Genomic DNA, 22,811 nt, shown 5'->3' with positions numbered 1-22,811 from the left:
CATAATATGGGCTCAAAATCACTATGATTGTTCATGAAGTAACTAATGGAAAAATAATATACCATAATACTGCACTGTATCTTAAACCAACTACACTTTAGACACTGTAAGTCTCATTTCATTCCCCGTATGTAGTAAGACAGCTCTCACTGTTTTCTGGGATATTGGTACTGGAAAAAAAAGGATAACAGAATGCTTTAAAACTGTGATATGAAAAGCAATCACATAATACCTGTAGGGTGCAGCCTTTGCCCTTCTTCTCATCATCCTCATCATCTTCACTGTCTCTGGTAGGTCTGGGAAGACAAGAGGTGAATGAAGAGAAGAGGTAAGTGAGAACGCGAAGGAACAGAGGGTGAGATTACCTGGTAATTAAATGCCACTTGTATACTTTGAAATCAGCTCCAGGTAATTTACAATGTAATCTCTGCTCAAAGTTACACTCAGTCAAACCAAAGACACTTCAGTTTTTAATCCATCTGTAACACTTTTAAAACACTGTAGTCGTACAATGTGCTTTTCTTGGAATGCCTGTTTGAAAAAACGATATAACTGGCCTTGCACTCCATTGTTTGGTAATGGTGACTGCATGTAAGTTGTGACTGAGTATACCTAGACTATTGTAACTTCTCTTAGAAACTAATTTCCCTCATAAATGGAGCCCCCAGTTCACATAAACAAGTGTAGATGCTACAGTGGGACTTCTGAAATAGCTACATGTGTAAGGGAAACATACAAATAGACGTTACATAGTACGATCAAAAGACACCACCCAGAGCAAAAAGTGTTGTGATATGTGCTGAATATGTTGTATCAACAGTGACGAGCAGCTGTTCTTGACAGATGAACTTTCATAAAAATGATTCAGGACTTAGAGGATCTTTATTTCTGCTTTTATATAAGATACAAAAAAAGGAACAGCTTGTGTGAACTTCAGCGTTTCATGGCAAAGACAAAAATCCTTATTCCATCCCCTACCCACAGGGGTGCCCCAAGGATCGGTACTGGGACCCCTTGTCTTTGCAATATGCACCACCTCTTTGGGTCCATGGCTTCTCATATAACTGCTATGAAGATGACACTCACCTATACCTGTCGTTCCTGCGAGACAACCCGACAGTCCCTGCATAGATCTCAGCTTGTCTCTCTGACATATCCATATGGATGAAGGGATGCCAACTCAAAGTAAACCTCTCTAAGACTGAAGTCATACTCATCCTGGCCAATTAGTCTCTCCATCACAATAGCAATGTCAAAATCACCTCTCCATCTCTTACCCCAACTGGGCAGAAACAGTTTTCCCTGCAGCAATGGTAGTAAATGAAGCCTTGAAAGATAACACAAATAATTCCTACATATGCCCTTAACAATACAGTCTGTACAAAGGCAGCGTTGGAACAAATGGTGTTACTACACTCTCTGGTGCATTATCAGGACAATACTGTTTTGCTGGAAATAGTACTGTATAGTTCTATCAAAATGGTGAGAAAAAAGCAAGTAACAAAGAAAGACATATTGGTTGGTCAGGGCTTCATCCTACAGCAAGATAATGATGAACACCATTGGAAGAAAAGAACTAGACTATTTTGAAAGAGTTCACTTGAAACCAATCTATAATGTGATTTAAAACTTATTTTGTTACCTGTTTTTTCAAACGCACAATAATATGAAAAGCATGTACCTGTTGTAATTCCAGAGCTGAGGAGGCTGAATAATCACCCTCAAAATAAATAAATAAAACGGATCCAAAAATGCTTTGAATGCACTATCAGTGTTAAAACAGAAAACCTCTTTCCCTTGCTCCTAGTTGAAGATCTATCTTTCTTTCTCATACACAGACGCATACAAAGAAACACACATTATTTTTTCTTTGCCTCCCTCTGTGTAATATCTATACAACAACAAATGGAGGCAGGCCCACACAGGATCATACATTCACGAACACACACACACACAGGACTGCTTCTGTGTCCTATAACTGTCCTGGAGTGTGAAACCCAGGTAATATTACAGGAATTTTTTTTTCCATTTCCTAGTGTCCAAGTAGTGTATGTGTCTGTGTGAGAGTGTGTGCCTAATAGTGCTTGTGTTTCACTCTGTGAGATAGTGGTTGGGGGAGATAGAGGTGTGTGTCTGTGTGTGTGTGTGTGCATGCCTGTGTTTGTGTCTGTGAGTGCACACTAGTTGGTGGCTATCTGAGCAGAAATTGGTGAAATTGAAAAATAGGCCTAGCAGAACAGAATGGAAGGAAGACGACAAGATGGGGAATAGAAGCAACAAGCACACACATACACACACACACACAGACAAATGACCATGCATACACACACTGACGCCCACATACTAACACACACACAAATGCACAATCAAACACAGAGGCACAGAAGTATTCAGGCATGCATGCACAGAGAAAAGACATACAGAAAGACCAGCAGGAAAAGGTTTTTTATACCTTAAGAAGGAAAGGGTACATGCATATTTTAGTTGATTTTCAACTGAGTGTGTATGTTACAAGTCAATTCGTGTTGGCTGTTATTAAAACCTGAGCAACAAAAACATATCCCCAATGTGACTTCTCTTGTTAATTTGAGTTCAAGAGACTAAGTAGGGAGCTGTGTATCTAAATGAGGCAACGTCTTGATTTCACCACACTCAAGTAAGAGTTTCTCAAATTCTATAAAGATTCTTAATTTTGGTATATGGTGATCACAAATGTTGCCCTTGTAAAAGTTAGACTTTTATCACATGCTTGTCACATGCATTCAACCTAAGCTGCAACCTCTTGAAACCCTAGAAACTGACCTCAATGCCATCACTTGAGAAGATACTGGAGAAATAGGGGCCTTCTGTTGCACAAGGTAAGCAATTCATTGTGTTTAATTCTCAGGCAGTAATGGGCATCTCCATATACCTAATGGTGTGCGCGAGAAGCTGTCCGTTTGGCACTCGTAGTTGTATCATGTGTTTTTCTATGGTAATTCTTGCAATATCCCACCACTCACTGGGCATATTAGTCAGGAAATGAAAATGCACTTGCTTGTATCCTGATTATTTATTTTCTTGTAAATGAAGCCTCTGTTGTACACATTATATGTCCATAGTCATCTAAATTTCTCACTATATACATGTAAATATGGATCCAGATCTGCATCAAAATATTTTTTTTTTATTTAAGTAAGGGCTGCAGTTCATGAGGAAATAGGAATTTTAAGCAGCAACTGTTAAAGGGACGGCTACAGCATGAGGGAATGACGTAGATTCTCTCTTGACACTTCCTACCGTTGCAGCCCAACTGTCTACTACGGCAAACCAGTTGTTCTCCCGTAGTAGACAGTTGGGCTGCGACACTGGGAAGTGTTGAGATAGAATCTATGTCATGCTGTAGCCGTCCGTTCAACTGTCGCTACTTAGAAAAACACAGAACAATAGACAAACACTTGCATGCGCATACACACGATAGTATGAATATAAACTGACACTCGCACCCCAACATCCTGTAACTGACCCACTCACCTGCATTATTTCACGTTTGAGAGAGTGTGTGCGTGTGTGTAAGTGACTGAATGCTTCATTCAGTGGCAATGATGCTAAAGCCATAATAGTTGTCATCAGTATAGCCAGGGAGGCCTTGACCTCACAGGAAATTATAGACTTGCCGGAATGATATGTGCTCTCAACTGCTCCATTCCATAAGCACTATATCACACACACACACACACACACACACACACACACACAAACACAGACACACACACATTCAAACTCTGCCTTGCTTCATTCATTTCTTTCCTCTCTCACAGATAGTACATAGACACGAAATGCTGAAAAAAGATTTATCACAAACCAAAATCACATTCAACAGTGACTCAGACACTCTTTCTTTTTTTCTTTTTTTTTTTTACCGCTGAAAATTCAGTTCTTTTAGTTGAAGACACAATATGCGGTGAGTGACTGCCTTCTCAAGCAGAAGAAGTGCATGAAGCAAGAGCTGCTTGTTTCTGCTCTAAGCCATACTTTAGCAATGCACAACTAACACGGTTTTCAGAGTACATTATGTTTGGTGTGAGAGGATGAGCTTGTTGTTTGATTGTTTTTGTCAGTAACGTGTGTGTGTTGCTACAACTACAGCTACATATTTGATATCCAGCTTTGTTGTTGTTTGTTGGCTCATATGATCGTATCAAATGTTTCGGAGTTCATAAAAGAGCTATATTTGACATTTCAACATCAATAACAGTATTAATTTTGAATATAATTACTGTAAGTTAACTAAAACAGGTTGAGATCAGCCTGCTCCAAACCACATTTCACCTTGTTTGCCAGCAGAATTCATTTAAACGGAAAGGAACTAATTTCTTTTGCATGTGATTCAAAAATACATTACATTCATTATCTCATTTTACAGTGCTCCGCTCTCTTAGCCTGGATAATTTGTAAACTACAGCTCGACTGATAAATCTTCCAGGCCGATACATCAGCTGATAATAGTCTATTGGAGATATACAGTATGATATCAGGGTATATATCAATATATATCGTGTACTCGATATATATATGCTTACACCCTTCACTGTATGTTTCTCTCCCTCATTCCCTCAAGGTCAGACAGATAAATTACCTCTTGTTAGTGATGATTGGGACCCTCCAGCCTTTGACCTGGCTCAGCTCAGTATCTGACACATCTATCTGCAAAGGAAGCTTGGGAACCCAGACGGTGAGCTGCAGCTGAGCAGATAGGTGCAGGTAGGTGAAGTTGACTGCCAAAGACTGCCGGCCACGCATTTCTTTACCGTTCACCAAGACCTGGTCACAGTTTGGGGATACCTGAAGAGTGGAAAAAAAGAGCAAAAAGAGGAGAAAAAGAGAAGCTGGATTGAGTTAAGGACAGCATGCATGCAGAGTCTGACATTTTTAACTGACCTTAAACAGAAATGAATCAGTGATTTCCACAGAAACAGATGCAGCCCATTTTATACATTCCTTAAGCACAGCCTGGAGCCAGTTTTCATCAGAACATTTGTGCTCTTGCAGTAAATAAATATTTTGTTACTGATTGCTTACATTTTTATTCATCTTGTAAGGTACTTTGGAACACTGTTTTGCAAAGTGCCCTATAAAGAAAGGTTAATTATATGCTTCTGCAAATTCTTCCTGCCACATCAGTGGCATTTTGGATTTGTGAATACTTGGGGAGCTCTTGTACCCTCCAACAATCTGAAGCAACGTGTTAAATGTGCAACAAGCAACACCTTAAAGCCAGTAAATCACATTCATTTTAAGACATTAGTATAATTACTTTGAACACATAAGACCACCCACGAGAATACTGGCAACCTTTGCGCTGCATTTTAAACTGTATTCCTGTGGGTCTAAGTGGAGCTCTGTATGAAGACGGCTAAAGAGCAAGAAGAAACATTTTTGTGAGAGAAATTATAAAATAAAATTATAGTCTTACAGTTGACAACACTAGTATTACTAGAGACAGTCTTGTATAAGTAAGAGACAGAAACTAGACCATGGTCTCATTTTTATAGTTATTAATCTATTTTTTCAACACTTTTCTTGGGATGTGTTTACTTTCTTCATCTATCTCTATAAACTCAGCCATGTTGCAGTTAAGACAGAGTCAGAGGTGCCTTTAGTTACCTTTAGTTTAGGTACCCTTACTTCGGTCACTGAGGTCTTTTGTGCAACTGTTTAATTGACTTGAAGTATAAGACAAAGATACAGAGAAATCATTAAATACTTTAATTAACATTTTAAGGAGAATTAAGGAGAAGACTGAAGTGCATCTGTTTTGTGCATCTGTTTTTATTTTAAGGAAACCTTAACTCAGACTTCAAGGAAAAGCTTAACTAGAGGTGTTTTGTTCAACCGGCCCCAGATGTTCAACAACACACTGTCTTACAGTTTAACATGAGGCAGCCACAGCTCAGCTTTAATGTTACATTGTTGTATTGGTACTTTCATTTAAGTAAAAGATCTAAATCTTATTCCACCACTGTCCTACTTTTGCCCTTCTGATCATCAGTTAGCTATGGTCTAATACATCACGTCTAACTCTTCTTTGCATTTTAAAACACTGTCTAGACAGAGATTCCCAGCGTTCATATGGTGCCTGCTGAGACACAGTTTATCAGATGCAACAAACACTTTTTACACAATTATTTTCATAATTACTCGCTGGCAAATGTCTGAGCATCATAAGTTATGCTAAAAACTGCTTATGTTTACATCTCAGTTTTCAAGACTGTGGAAGATGTTTTTTTTTTTTTTTAATCAAGCAAACTGAACTTACTTAATCTCCTTAAAGACACCATTACATGTTTTCTGTTACTATGATTATGGAAATGCAAATATCTAGTTTTCTAACAGTGAAAAAATGTATGTCGACACTAGATTATCATGGTTGTATTTCAGAAAGTTGACAGCAGTCTTACAGACAATGTGACAGGCAGAACAATGGAAAAGCCTGGATTTCAGTCAGATTCATTTTCACCCTCCTCACTTGTCTGACTGTGTGACTGATTGAGTTGACGTTTTTTGGACAAATCATCCCACATGTTCCAACAACAATGGATTCATGCGAGGAGGAAACTAATCATAGCCCAGTGTGGGCATAATGCGATGGTGGTGGCAATATATGTATGTATACAGTAGTTTATATAATATTAAGTCAGGATTCATGTGTTACACTCCACCTGCCGAGCAATGTTACTACTGATAGTTACTGACGGATGTGATTCTTTTTTCTTATCTTCACAGCCAGTCACCTTTTCCTGGCGTTTATTTAACTTCTCCTCCTTCTCTTTCTTTACCTTATCCTCCCTCCTCCCTCTCAGTTTATTCCCTTTTTATTTCTCGCAGCCTCATTCATCTCTCCACGCTGCGCCTACCCTGCACACTTCATTCTTTCTCCCTACCCCTTCCTATTTCACTCTTAGCTTTACATTTAACATGCACGCCTTTTGTCTGACTTCCTGTCTCCTATAGACTCTCACTGCCTGTCTGTCTCACCTCTCAGTGTTTTTCCACCTTCTTTTGCACAACTGCACATTTGCAAAGTTCAGCCCTTCCTTCCTCTCAGTCTCACTTCATATTCATTCTATTGCTCTGTTTTTAAATGTATGTACAGTGAGGTCAAAATGTCTAGGGTAGAGGTCCCCAATTTTTTTCAGCAACATCCTCCTTCATATTGATCCGATCTTACACCCACCCCAGACCATCACTGCTCTTGAATTCTTTTTGGAAAATCATAGAATTTCTTGGTTGCTTCTCAAAGCCCTCATTTTCCTAAGAGAAGCATCTAAACCTCATTTATTGACAATTACTGACAGTGCTTTGTTTTTTTTTGGAACCTTAAACCAACCTGGGGGTGCTAACGTGCTGTAGTGTGGAAAACAGAAATATGTTGGGTATTTTTGGAGCAGATTTCAGTATTTGTTGCATCGTTTTCAAATGTGTAGCACTCAGCTCTGCAATTCTACTCAGCCTTTAGTCTCTTTTATCTCATTGTTTTAGCTCTCTAGCCTGCACAGTTTCTCTAAGGTTCGGTTTAATGCTCTCGAATCCCCTATGAACAGCTGTTTCCAGACCCAGTTTTTTTTCTCAGGATTTAGTGGAATTGAAAACAGAACCAATACTAGAGTGAATATTGGATAAAAAATATGACTCCATTGAGGTGCTCTGGGTCTGCCGGATGTCTAAAGGGTGTTCAAAATGATTTTTCACCTTGGGTTATTTGCACAAATTTGGCCACTGGACCATTTATGTTTATTCACTCCAAACATATACGTATATACAGATATTAACTGTAAAGCTAGCTAGCTAGCCGATGCACTGACCTTGTCTACATCAGTGTGAACTGTGTGAGATCTCAGAACTCACAGTTCTGTTATTTTCTTTCCATCTCTTTTATTTTTCCTTGTGTCTCTGTAAAAATTTGATTTGCGTTCTGTCTGATCGCACACTAAAGGTGAAAATGTTAAATGTTAACACATTTAAACTTTCCTGCTCAACTTGGCAGCTAGCATAAGCTAACATTTTTGGCTGGGTGTTATATAGCCTATATACTGCATGTAGTAAAGTAGTAAAGAGTGAGAGAACACAATAAAGGACAGTAAAGCAGAGGTTCACCACTCAACAACTTATCTGGTTAGCCACTAAGCGAAAATTTGGATAATAACACATTGTTGTAATATTGTTGGGCTCGGGCCAGAACAAGGTCAGGACAGTATTTCTTATTTTCCTAATAAACACGCACATCAAAACACAGAACCTCCACACGCTTTATGTGGTGTGACATTTTTTCTGGCTTCCCTATGAAACCCTTTGATCTCAAAAGAGGTTAACATTTTGTACATCAGAGCTAAACCGTTTCCTCCATCTCCTTTTACCTTTTAATTTCCCTCAGTTTTACTTTCTTCTTTTCGCTTCCGCTCCCCCAACATAAAAGGAAAGGTGCCCAGCCCTTCTCCTCTCTGCTTCCTCTTTTCAATTTCTCTTTTTCTCCTCTGCCTTTAACTTTCTTTACATCTCCCTCAACATCCACCATTCCCCCCTCTTGACCCCCTCTTTTTCTTTTGTCTCCACCCCGCCCTCCAGTCTCCCTCTTCATCTTCCTCTCTCTCTAAAACCTGATTTACCGCTTGTTAACATCAAAGGGATGTTAGACTGTTGGTGCCTCAAACTATTTCTCCAAATCATTTTTATATTCCAGGTGTAAATCAGTGTGAAAACTGCACTTGGTTAGTGTGGCAGGGTTCAGTTTCCAATGAAGGTATAAAACAGCAGAAGTTAGAGGAATGCCCAACGGTCCTGCTTGAACTGCCACTGCAGCCATTGTCCACGTCTGTCATTTTTACCACAGATTACTTCTGCTCTATGGCTGAATGCCCCGTAGGAACATTTTAGAAAAATGAAGTTTTATTTAATTTTGGAAAGTTTGAGAAAATTGTCGTTTCACTTTTCAGTTCAGAAACACTGTTTTGAGTTTGCAGAATACTAATTCAAGTCTACTACACAGAGATGAACTCTGAATTACGAAATAAAATCAACACAGAATAATTGCAGGATAAGTGACTCATGAATTTAACATTAAATACAATAGTAATTGAATGTTGAAATGTACATACCATTATCATTACCATTTATTCAATTTTAGAATGATAAATAATGCAAAAATTGTGGCTAAATATTTTCATAGTAGCAATGGATCAAATGACTATGTGTAATTTTAAAGGTTTCATTCAAAGTGACAAACCCACAGATGATTATCACCTGTCTCTGCAGCTCCCATCATCTCTATAGCATTTTAGTATCAGCTCATTGGTTTGATTCTACATCCCACAAAGTTAAAAAGCTTTGGTTTGGTGTCACTGCTCTCATAGCGTTGTTTTTGGCTGCAGCAGTCAGCTGTTCTCACTGAGAAACCCACTACATGCTAGTTCGCCAGCAGCAAATGGCTGACAGCTAATGCTAGCAACTAGCTGGTGACAATTCTGGAGCCTTTAGCAGTTGAAGAGATTTCCCTCAAGATTTAATGGAGACCAAAAACAGTGATAGAAGGACCTCCATTCATCATGTTGACAGAAATGGGACTCTAATGTTGCTCCATATCAGCTGGATGTGTTGGCTAACCAGTTAGCCATTAAAACTTAAAAGGTGATAATGTGTTGTGAAATGTGGAGTTACATACCTGAGAGACTTCACCTGTGTACAGCTGAGTAGTTGGCTGTGTAAGTGCTTTGCTAAAGGGTAAACAGGTTACAGTTTTATGTTGCATTTACTATCCACTTTTTCTTTTTGTGCTGAGAGAGGAAGCTTTTTGTTTAGTCTGTCTCATTTTGAATTCTCATTTCTTCCCACCTCCTTTTGTTCCAGTTAAATTATCTTTTCACTTTTCATAGTTTCTCTTTGCTGTATGCTGTCTGTGTACGTGTGTGTGTGTGTGTGTGTGTGTTTGTGTGTGTCCCCACATGGCACAGAGCTGTGGAGCAAAAAAACAAAAATAGACTCACAAGAGATGCCAGAGACATGATGTGGAGATGGAGCCACACACACAAAGAATTACTGTCTGAACACCACAAGACACACACACACACACACACACACACACACACACAGCTGTGGACGGACATGGCATGGGGTAAGTGCCAATGGAGGGGAGGGTGGAAAATAAGAAAGCTTGTTGAACGTCACTGTTCTTTTCATTTATACACATACAAATAGTTTTTCTGAAGAGCAATTAAAATTTCTTTACTGTTTATAAATGTGACATCTGTTATATTTATGAATCAGTCCAGATGTACAGTAATAATTCACAAAAAAACTGATAAATAAATGTCTCTGATTCCAGTGTAGAAATGATTCAACTGGATACCAAAGTTTAACAGTTTGGTTAGACTTCAGAGCAGGAGAACTGCTGTGTTACCGACCGCAACCGATCAGACATCGAGCGTCACTTGACAAACGGAAAAATATTTGAGGACTGGTAAGTGCAGTACAAAACACTAAAGAAGGGAGTGTTGACCACCAAAGCTGTTGCCAAAATACCCATTCTCCAGAACACCTCTTCACTTTATATTTATTGACTCTCATCTCTGATAAATGCTTCCCACCTCTTTCTCCACCCTCAGTTTCATCCCCTCTCACTACCTACTCAGGAAAAAGTCCTCTTTACTTGTTCTCCTCTTTTTTCTTTCTACTGCCACTGCAGGGCAGAGTGTAAGTGAATCATTCCTCATTCTACTGCACTAAACACAAATACAGTAATGTACATAGGAATGACCTGATTACTGGCAACAATCACCTTTGATCAATAATTTTGATGGTTTGAAGTGGTAATTCTTTTAAAATTACGTGTCACTGCACTGAGAAGCTGAGAGCATCTGTGCTTCATTTTATCTTATAATGATGTCCCTTGATCAATCAAATCCAAAATGAATTCCCTTGATCTATGAATCCTTATTTTCTTGTGCTCACAAGTGCATTACTTTGTTATCAAAACATAAAAGACTTGTGAATGCGCAAATGACTGATTTTGGTGATGTGTCATGCCTACACATGAATAACGATACATTAATAATGATACACGAGAGCTGAAACTTACAAGCAAGTTGTAATTTTGTAGTAATGTGCAGTAACTATTTCTTGGCGACCAGTGGCAAGATGCAGTAGATTCCTTGAGCTTTGATGTCGACTCCAGGTAGTCGCTGCATCACTGTGTAATCCAGCCCTGACTTTTGCTCCATTGTTTACGCAGAGACAAGAGAGTGATGATTTTCTCATCTATCTCCCAGCAGGAAAGTTAGTTCCCAAAATCTCAAACTATTCCCTTAAAGTAAATGCATTAATAAGTGGTGATCTTCTTTCAACCTGCCTGACAGTTATTTTGACAAAAACATATATAGAAAGCCACAAACACATTGATTTGAGTATAATAACTTTTCTGAAGAAATGGCTTCATACATCAACTTTGTGCTCTGTTTCTGTCACAGAGGATATTAGATTAAATATTAATGGTTTCCAAAGAAAAACAGAAAAGCAGAATAAAATAGAAACTTTAGCAATAGGCATTAGTTTGTCCCCGTGGAGTCTGAAACAGCTTCTAAATATGAGAGAACAGTCACATTCACTTTAGAGAGAGCAGGACACAAACATTACACGAAGGTTTGAACTCCAAAAAGCTTCATTAAATTTTGGTTAAAGCAAGGATCCTGAGACTCTTCAAATAATAAACACAATTTCTACCCTTAAAAAAATCCACTCTGCTAGCTCACACAGACACACAGCAAGAAGCAAACACAGAAAGTTGACCACAGTCAGACAAACGCACAAAGATGCAGAACCTGACACAAACACATGCGCAGACTTAGAACAAGTGTATTGGTGTTTTTGAAAGTAAACAGCTGAGTTGGAGGTTTGAAGACACTGAAGAATGGATTTAATCTCTCTGTTTCTAAGAAAGAGACAGAGAAAGAGAGAGAGAGAGAGAGAGAGAGAGAGAGAGAGAGAGCAGGAACAGGAGGGAAAGCAAAACAAGAAAAAAAACTGAAAGAGAAAACAGTGAGAAAAAGCAGCAAAGTAGAGAGAAAGTAAAAGTGTGGATCTCAGCAGTTAGGACTTGTTGAAAACACAAAAGCTAGAAAAACTGTCTTCACCATCATCAAATACCACAAACACCACCACAACAATTGTACAAACCTCCAAAGACAATTGCTGAAAACTTTCCTTACCTCTCAGCAACAATTCAAGCAAAAACAGACAGAGAGCTCGACTGTTAAAAGCATGTTTTGCTAGAAAGTAGCAGCCGAACCTGATTCACATTTTTTATGACTTTAAAAGCAAAGATGGACACACATGCACATGCGCGCGTGCACACACACACACACACACACACACACACACACACACTAAGTGTTAAATTGTTTAGTATTCTGTTTTTCCACGACAAAAAGAGATTTTTTTAGCAGCTCTAGTAACACATAAAAATGTATTTTTTTAAAATCACAAAAACTGAAAAAAAAAAAAAAAACGCCGTCTTTGCCTCCCACTTTTTCTGCATGTTTGATAGTCGACATTTTAATTCTCCAAAATTGAATTTCACTGCAAGCACTTGCTTTGACTTATAATGATCTGCCTACACTTAAAATAGGATCTTGCACACCTCTGACCCTCAGACCTCAGGCTTGTTTCAGAGAAAACCACATGCTTTATTCATTGCTTCCGTGTAGAGATTAATTGATGCTCATGTCTCGATGTGCATGAGCATGAGCGTGTAGCTCTTGTAACAATCCTACTTCTTACTGTGCGCTTGTCAAACCACCTGCTGCTGTTTTGGCACTGTCCCCCAAAGGAACCATTGCTTGTTCACTGAATGTCAGACCTTAAAAGAAATGGTCTTGTTGGTTGAGAGGCACCTGCGACTTCTGTTACATTATACTCATTTGTTTCTACCGCTGTTGCCACCAGGTATTTGTCATTACTTTAAGATATTATTGTTATTCTGAAATAATGTTGCATCAAATTCATCTCCTTTTTGAACCGTGAGGAACGATGTGTTGACTCCCTCTGGTGACAGACCAGTGCTACCAGTGTATGCACACTTGAGCGGGAGAACATATGCTTTTTTTATCCAGAGAAATCTGAAAATAGCAATTCTTTACACGCTTCTGCACGGACCGAGCTTTTCCAAATACTGTCTATTCAATGCAGTAATCCAAGTAGTGTATGAGGCTCTATAATGACAGTGGATTTTCTTTAACTGGTTAAGTTCTGCTTTACTTACAGTACATTAGTGTTGTTGTTACTGGTTTCAACCACTCTCACACACTCTGTTCCTGTGAGTGTATCTTGTTTACATTTTTTCAGTTATCAATACACACGGTGAAATGTGCTAAAAGTTGACTGAACATTCATATGGAAGTGGGTGATGACAAATGAAACCATTCGCTAACCATGAATTGAACTACCAGTGAATCCCTACCGCTCGAAGCAAAGAGCACATACCTGCTGGTTGACCAATATATCTACATTGTTTCTGCTTAAGCTCACCTACAGTGGCCCCACTGGTTTGAAAGGCTGCGTCGTCTGAAGTCAACTGCCCAATGGGTCGTCCAGCCGTCATAAACGTTCAACTACTCTTACAATTAGCCACTAAACAGCAATGTGTCTGGTTTTCACGTAAGGTTGTGTGTAAGTGTTAGAGTGCAGGCGAGTCCGCCGTCGGGGGGGGGGGCAACCTGTCAGTAACTGTTGTTGTGTTGAGTTGGGCCCATGACACTGAGAAGGCTCAACAGTGTGCCTCAGTGTCCCAGATCCAACCCCCGCTTTACCTTTATCATCACCAGCTACCGCTGTCAGCTGACGGCATGCTAGCTAACAATATGTTAAGCTAACTGGCATGTTGCAGTCACTGGCAGCCTAAACCACCGACTGAACCAAGGAAGACATCACACACTTCTGTCTACAACAGCAGCTAACAAACCTTCAAGCACACAATCTATTTTTTATGTTATTGATAATGACTGCAGAGCTCAGGTGAGAAGACTTTCTAACAAACTGATACAGGCTACGTTTGTTTCAGAGGCTAAGGTGGATGTATTCAGCTCTGTTCTGTTCAGCCCGAGGTCAAACTGGAGGGATTAGGTCACATGATTTTAGTCAGTGTTTTTAATATGGTAAGTTGCAGCTTTGCAGCTGCACCTTTGCTACATCTTATTAAGCTCACAATAACTGTTCGCTCCAGGTTGAATTTCTCCATATTGTGTTGAGCTCTCTCATAATCTCCTAGTGTTTTTCCTGGTTTGTGGCGCTGCATAAACTAATACTCAGACTAGCGAATGAGCTTTTAGCTTATTACACCTCTTCCTTTCTCTGCAGCCTACTCAGGAGTCCCAAAACTCAACCACCCACTCAACTCCATTTAACGGCGATCTCCCCAGGCTGAGTCATTTATTTAAATTCATATTCACCTCCCTTCAAGCTAAGTGATCTGTCTGAATTTACACTTACTTCTCTCCTTGTCTTCCGTCTATCTCTTACTGTCTCAGATTCTCTCTATTAGTCTCTCTCAGATGTATATTTTCTCAGTGTAACACCACCCATCCATCTCTCTGACTCTCAGATTTCATCTTGCAATCTTTTTCTCTGTGTGTTTCACATTCTCCCTCCTTCCCTCTCTGCCCATTTCACTTGTTCTTTGCCTCCGGCAATCCAATCCATCTGACTTTAAGAATCATATCATCCAATCAGGGCCCACTCAGTAGACAGGGGCGGGCCCTGAGGGACAGGCTAACCAACTCTCTGATGGGATTAGACCTCCCACCTGTCCGTCATTTCAGAAAACCCACACTAGGCCAGTTGCCTCTGCACACAGTTTCATATGGCTGTCATTTAGGTATGGGGCTTTGTTTTCTGCAGATGTACATGCGCGCGCACACACACAAACAAACACACACACACACACATACACAGTGCACCCATTAGCATCCTGTAGCCCCATATATTATTCTGATTTGGCTCGCATATTAGACAGCTGATGGAGAGAGCGGTTGGAAGGTGCACACATGAGCGCGCACACACACACACACGCACGCACGCACGCACGCACGCACACACACACACACACACAAGTTAGCAGCATATCACTAGGCCTGTCATTTTGAATTTGGAAAAGGGGGGAGTAAAACGTTCTCTAATGGCCATTTGCACTCTGCTTTTCCCCACAATAAAAATGTCTAATCAAGAGAGAGAGAAAGAGAAAGAGAGAGAGGGAGAGAGAGAGAGACAGAGAGAGAAAGAGAGGGGGATGAATAGAGAAATATAGACAAAAATAAACTGTAATGGACTGAAAAGAATTGGGAATGTTATGAGAAGTTAAATAACGAAACAGCCAGAGGGTGACACAGCAAAAGCATGAAAGATACAGGAAGAGAGAAAAAGATAACGGGATTTACAAAAAGAGAGAGAAAGACAGACAGAAGAGAGTATGAAAGATGTAAGATGGGCTGATGTAAGATGAATGATGACTTTTCATTTCATTGTGAGGGATTTTTATATTTTGAGCCAGGAAAGCTGCATGACACTGGCACAGTTTGGAGGAGTCTCTAAGTTATGCTCCGTTGAAATAGAAAGTTCTGGTGTTTGTTCATAAATTCAGCATTCAGCATGTTGTTTGGTAATTTAATTGGTCAGTTTTTCAGTAAACAATGACCATATACAGTATACTGTGTGTCCAGTATGGGCATCTCCGGCAGGGAGTTTGTCAAGTAGAAAATGCTGCAAGCTTGAATCCTCCAAACTAAAAGAAAAAATATGTGTTTATCCATGTTTGTTAAAACTATGTGTGAAGGACATCAATTATCAGCACCTGCTAAAACTGTTAAATGAAGAATTGGCATTGTCCCTCAATTGTAAGACGCCTCAGAGAAAAGCATCTGACGAATGAGTAAATCCAAATAAAGAAATCTCTTTTACAACACTTGTTTTACGTCTTTCTTTTTTAGATTTAGGCACAAAAACAACTTGGTTAGGTTTAGGGAAAGGTCATGGTTTGGGTTGCTTCGGAAACACAATGACTATTTTGTGAAGATTAGGGGACCGTTGATGTCATGGCTGCAATAATAAACAGTTGGGCAAGGTTTTAAAGAAAGCAGCAGTGACTGTTAAGAAAAGAAGAACAGTTTCAAGAGTCCCACGTTTGGTTGACCCTAAAATATCCACCCTGACCTCATTGCCAGCTTTGTCACTGAAACATCACCTGACTTCCTCCTTTGCTTCTGTCATAATTACTATGGCCACTAGTGGGCTTTGCCACTTCAATGTTGTTTGCTCATTGATGCTGTTCCTCTTCTTGGGAGGACAGACATGATGTTATGATTGGCACAATAAATGGTACAGTTTGAGTGCACATTGTTTTTAAAATGACTTCAGCCATCATTAAGTAACTGGTACTTTACAGTAACTGTTAAGTGTAATTCTTTTAGCATTAGCTGAGACTGCAGAACATATGTTGCGCAATAATAATCATTATATTTCATGAAATCATGCTACATAGGCTTACAGCCACATACAATAACTCGCTGGCAGTTGAAAAGCTTGGAATTCGCTGGACACTTGGGTGGAAAAAAGGAAAATAAAGGAAAGTATGAGATGATGTTACAATTACAGTTAAACCACTATAATGAAAAAGAAAATGACTGGTTTATTTGTCTTCCCGCTATTTAACCACTGATATAACAAACAGATTTACGCTCTGCTGTTCATCCCTGCAGCCTGTTTTCTTTTCTACAGCTCTCCTTTTGATCGTACTCTGCTGGGGCTGGCGCTGTGCTGGCATTTGGGGAATATAAATTCCACGTCCCTGTAACTGTATCTGCCAGTCAATAGCAATGTAACACAACAGCAATCAGAAGAAATTTAGGGTTGGCAATTTTCTTTTTTTGTAATGTTAGTAAAATCACTATAAATAAACTAACAAGTTAAGTTTAACAGCCAGGTCAGATGATGCACATCCACCCACTCACATCAAAAGACCAATACAGTAAAATATGATTTTTTGCACATGCCGTCCAACTCTCTTCTATCCTCCCTACCTTGTCTCTCTAAAAAACAAAAAAGAGTTTAAAATCTGTATTTTCTTCAAAGACACTCTGTCTTTGACTCATTGAGGTCTACAGGGCTTTAGGAAATGGCAGGAGGGTTTTCTCTGTGTGGGTTTATATTTGTGTCTGTGTGTGTGTGTGTGATGGGGGTAGTGTTTTCTTTTTTTTCTAGAAAGTTCCCAGGCTCTGTGTGAATTAGTATGCTTATTAGCATAGGGATATAAGTCAACCCTGGCCCCAATATGTCTATTTGTATGGCCCTATTGTGGCCTAGGTATGTGTGTGCGTGTGTGTTTGATAGGGGTGCTTTCTTAAGTGTACGTATTTTCACTTCTACAATATCTTTTTTCTGCATGGGGAAGTTATCCGTGCAGCACAAACTAGGCCCCTTTTTTTCGAAAAGCTAGAACTGAGTCTGAAATGTGGCTCCCGAACAACAGCAGTCGGTTGAACTTCAGTTGGCTTCCATTAATAAAAAGATAAAACCTGCATTGAATCATTTCACTACACTTTTACATAAGAATGTCTGTTTAAATAATTCCTCTTCCAAAAAAGAAAAAAAACAAAACATTAATGAACAGTTGCTTGAAATGTAACCTGATTATGTGAGACTCGCCTCAGGCATTCAGTTCATCCTGGGACAGGACAGTCTCAGCAGACTAGTGGAGTCTTCATCTTGTTATTTGTTCGAAATGGTGCTAATCATAACGGTGATTATCCTGCTTGTACTGTGTCTGTTTTTGCCCTTTCAATTTTGCACTACACAGTATGATAACATTTAGTCAGTGAGGCTTAAGTGGATGTAAACATCAGCGGCGTAATGCTGGTTAGGCCAAACGCCCGACCTCTGTGGAAGTGGTTCGACAGCCTGGTCTTTCTGATGTTAAAAGCCCTGCAGCTGGAGCTGACTGCGGGCGTTAACGAGACAACGGTGCAGTGGGAAATGCAGCAAAACTGCAGCTGATTTAGATGATCTCTCGCTCTCTCTCTCTCCTCTGTGTTTTACTTCTCAACTTTTAAATAGGCTAAGTGTGAAAGGAGACGTGGGAAACATGACAAAGGAGGGCTGCTGGAGAGCGAGGCAATTTAGGAAAACATGGGAAAAGCATCAAAATGTTGAGGCATTTGATCAGGATGCCTCCTGGACTGGCTCCTCCCTGCGGAGCTATTCTGGGTACGTCCGACAGGGAAGAGACCCCGGGGCAGACCCACAACACGCTGGAGAGATTATACATCTGAACCAGCATGAGGCGGGAGGCAGGGTCCCCCAGGAGGACCTGGAGGACACGGCTGGGGGAAGAGGACATCTGCGCTGCTCCGCCTTTTCTGTAACCTCAAACTGAACTGCATAAGTGGCCAGGAACGTATCAATGGAGGGATGTTTGACTTCTGCTTTGACTGTTGTTTTATTGATAAAGAACCACCAGATAGCATCTTGAAATAATTATCACATTTGTGTTTCATGATGCGTGGCCTTATTATTTATGCATATTAACAATCTATCCTCTTCGTTCAGAGTCTCTTCCTTTTTCTAGTCACAACTATTTCAAAAAGCCACATTACTTTTTTTTTTGCTCTTTCACAGTTTTTCATCATCTCATGCTCTTTCTGTCTCTCTCTCTCTCTCTGACACACACACACACACACACACACACACACACATACACCTGTCAGGTTTAGTTTGTACATCTCCTTTGTCATTTTATGCGTGTGTGTGTGTATGTGTGGACACATGTAAATGCATGTATGAGCACAAACAAATGTGATCACTGTATCCTTCTGACTGGGGACTGCTGCGTGCATGCACCCATACACACATATATATAAGTAAAGGTGTGTAAAAGTTAACATTTAAACTGTGGGCAAATAAGATAACAGATCCTTTTTAAAAGTAGATGCTACGGAATAGATTTCCAAGTATTTTTTCCTTTAAGTATTTATTCACTTGGAAAACATATCCAGAGATGCTCCAGGAAATGTGTCAAAAAGTGTCACCAGTGCTTTCAATAGATGTTCATAGCAGCGAGGCACTAAAAGCACTTTAACCCTGGGGCTTTTACCCAGTTTTACCTGAACAGAATTAACCATCAAAACTTGTACTTGTACATGTGGAAATTTCTAACGTCAAAGTTTTCATATAGGCTTAGAATAAGGCGTGGTGTTCCACTGACTCTGTATCGCTCCGTCATTGATCTGTAAAGGATGAGTTTAACTTGCTATGTGGTGAAATTCAGATTGTCAAGGAGTAAAGAAGATGCAGCTTAATTTTCTTTCTTTCTTTTTTTTTTCTTTTTTTTAAGCATCCACTTGCAGAGATCTGCAACTTCACCAGAATGTGACAGGACCTGACAGGCTTGTGTTTGGACACGTGTGCATTCTGTGGGTTCTGGTTAGCTCTGAGCAGGAATTATAAACTTTTATCTTTTACCAGTTTCTCTGGCTGTAAAGTTTCTGTTCTTTAATAACTTCGCCACTTAGTGAACATTTTGGAAACGTAAGTGGAGCTTTGATCGATTAAGCAACTGGTCATAGAGGTTTGAATGTTTTTGTCTCGGTGTACGTGACTGCTGGTTAACTAATGTTTTGGTACGAGCCAACAGCCGGATCACTTGTTGCTTCATAAAGATGGATATGCAGGTAACTTATCACAGCGGACTGCACTGCGAACAGCATACCACCTGCATGGCTGCATGTGTGAACCATTCAGAGAGCATGTGTGTGTCCATGTTAAAATATTGTATGAAAAAATTTAGAACTTCCATTCACAATTCTTCTTCTTGTTTTCGGTTACACTAAACTCTTTTGAAAGTCATTTTAAGAATCTTTAATTGATTCATTTTTTTTTCCACTTTTATATTTATGTTCATCACAATCAATCAGAGTGTGAACTACAGGGGAGCCAGGGGGAGCTTGACTCCTCTTAATAAGACATGAGCTCCCCTGAAAACATGATTTGTGAAATTTGGGCTCTAAAATATTTACAATACACTGTGGTTATTGGCATCTTTGACATCACCACCGATCACCTCCTCTTCGTCTCTCTCCTCTTGCCTAAGTGATGCTGGAGGATACAGAGCAAACGGCAGCAGCTTCTACTCATCTGCTGTCTTATTCTTATTTCTATTAATAGGAATAAGAATAAATAAAGGTTAAATCAAGTGCTTGACCATGAAAAAGTGAAAAAAAATGAGCTTCCCTGGAAGCCATGGTATAGTTTGCCTACTGCAAATAACAGATGCTAAAGGTAATTCATAGTCCAAGTGTTTCTACTCGAGTAATGTGAAAACAAAATGTCACAGATAACATTTCGAAATGTCCATTTAATATTCTGTATTGCAGTACATACTGAAGGTAATCCGTCAACAATGAGTGTGCAGATATAAAAGCTAAGTGACAGCGCCACAACCAAGAGCAGCTTGTGAAAAAACTGTTTGTGAAAGACACAGACAATCTGTTGTCACTCATCATTCTCTTATCAACCTGTGCGCACACACACGCACGCACGCACGCACGCACGCACGCACGCACGCACATACACATGCTCATACAGCCACAAATTTTCCATCATTATAAAGACGGGTCACACACAGGGCAGGACCAAGTGATACAAACATATATATACACACACACACACACACACACACACATCTGAAGGAGTGCTAGCAGCAGCAGCAGCAGCAGCAGCAGCAGCGGCAGTCCGGTCTGTGGTGCCTGAACTGTACATGTGCGCCAGTGATGAGTCGCTAATGCACCGAACAACATGGCTCCCTGAGGGAACGCAAAATGGAGGCACGGCAACAGCTGCCAAAATGTCAGGGTGAGAAAAAGAGAGAGTGGAGGTGGAGGCCGATGATGAGGAGGGAGGATGAGTGAGAGGATGAGAGAGAAAACAGGAGAAGGCTGAGTGATATAGGGGTTCAAGCCTGAAGGATAGTTGTAGATCAATACAGAGTTGTAGTTAAGTTATTTTGTTTGTTTATTTGTTTATCGGAAGTCAAACTCTCCTTTCGACCTTTCACCTCCATTAGGTGAATCACGGCCAGTTCTGTGTGTTTGCGTCGAGAAACAGTGTTTGGAGGTGTAACACATGGCGCCACCCTGCTTCAGTTATCAATATGTGGACGTCTGTGTGTTTATGCGATTGCCGCTGTGTATTTTAGCCATGGTAATTAGCAGCTAATTAGTTATTGATTGAGGCCAGTATATTTTATGGAGGTGAGAGGACGAGTGTGACATGGGGCACAGCATGACACCTCAGCCATAATTCACCCTCTGCTGCACGCACACGCACACACACACACACACACACACACACACACACACACACACTGTCTCTCTCTTTCTCACCTTTCCTCTCTTACTTCCTCTCTATCTTTCACTCATGTCTCACTGTCACTTTATTTCTTTCTACTTTGTTTCCACATGAAATAACTTTTTTTTCATAGCACTGGTTGTCCATTTAGAAATAATTAGTTAACGGTGAAACCAGTCTTTTATCCTACGACATAGTCGGCCATTCCCTCCAGTTCAGAGCGAGTACAAATAGTGGAAAACACCATCCCTTTTCACCTCTGCCTCTTTCTACGCAGTGGTTCAGCGAGCGTCCCACCATTTACGATTAGATCTTGTGAAAATGCTTCTCTTTTGTTGGTGGTGTTAGTCAGATGAAAGTCGTAACCCCACTGCAAACTCTCTCCAAGAACAGGACAATGCTCCCTTTCTTCCAACTGTTGTGTCATCAAACCCGATCAAATGTCTGCCTGGGTGCTGACTGACAGAGTTGTTAGTTCTACAGTCAATAAACCTGAGGACATGACACGGCTTTGGGAACAGGCAAGTCTTTCCGGAAGGGAACTGACACAATGAATACGACAGTAAGAAAGTTGCTTTTAGAAACTGCTTTTGGGGAAAAATTTTCTTTGCATACAAATAATCATTTTACATAAGAATGAGAGCAAAGATTGCAAAGTTTTGTACGTTTTCGACCCAACTTTTCTTGTTGGATTTGCATGTAAAGAAAACTAATTGAATCTCATAAATCTAGAATGGAAAAAAAAAAACTTGTAGAAGCGCTTGCAAAGATGTAGAGGTTAAAGAGTTGACAGTGCTGTGAATTTGTAACATTAGTGTTACGAAATGTCACATTAACTCAAAAGTGGCTTGGCAGTTAGATCTGCAGTGCAGGTAAAAGTTATATGCAGACAAAATGTAAAGTATCTAACTGAGCAACATCTGTACATGTACCACTGAGCTCAATCCTTTCATTCGGTGAAATTAGAAAATCAGTCCTGATGCAAGATGGATGTGAGAAATGCATTAGTGTCGATTTCTGCACTTTTACAACATTAACACTGAAGCATTTCACTCGATAAAACCTCGAGTGAAGCAGTTTTTTTTTTTTTACTTCCTGGAAGTTTTAGTCACTAAGCAATCTGTTGAACATTTTATGGGGTGGCACTGGGGAACATTCCAGGCTTTACTGATTTAACAACAAAATGTCTTTCTGCGCCGTAAGAAGTGAATCACCGCAGGTCGAAAAAAGAGTTTTAGACCTCCTCAAGGTCGCAGCTACTATAGATATATGTCTTTGGGTGCTGCTAATGGTCTGGTCTGATGTTGTGCACTTCAAATCACTGGCTATTTCCTAAGCCTGTTACTGCTAAATGGAAAATGTGTGACTTTAGGTGTGTGTGTGTGTGTGCGAGC

At 40.0% G+C, this 22,811-nt stretch overlaps 1 protein-coding gene across 1 annotated transcript in view; it reads right to left on the bottom strand.

Moving 5' to 3' along the window:
* The window catches only part of LOC111665963 (transmembrane protein 132C), a 138,695-nt gene that overhangs the window by 15,301 nt on the left and 100,583 nt on the right, over positions 1-22,811 (bottom strand). Inside the window, exons 4-5 of the mRNA XM_023421127.2 lie at positions 4,619-4,824; positions 233-296 (exon numbers count right to left, since the gene is read on the bottom strand). Of these exons, the coding sequence (XP_023276895.1) occupies positions 233-296; positions 4,619-4,824 (270 nt within the window). The remainder of the gene's footprint in view (positions 1-232; positions 297-4,618; positions 4,825-22,811) is intronic.

The sequence above is a fragment of the Seriola lalandi genome, unplaced genomic scaffold (assembly GCF_002814215.2).
Source record: "Seriola lalandi dorsalis isolate HSWRI2012SDOR001 ecotype SW California unplaced genomic scaffold, Sedor1 jcf7180002054664, whole genome shotgun sequence".
In the NCBI taxonomy this organism is placed as follows: domain Eukaryota; kingdom Metazoa; phylum Chordata; class Actinopteri; order Carangiformes; family Carangidae; genus Seriola; species Seriola lalandi.
This window is presented reverse-complemented; position numbering and strand designations above follow the sequence as displayed.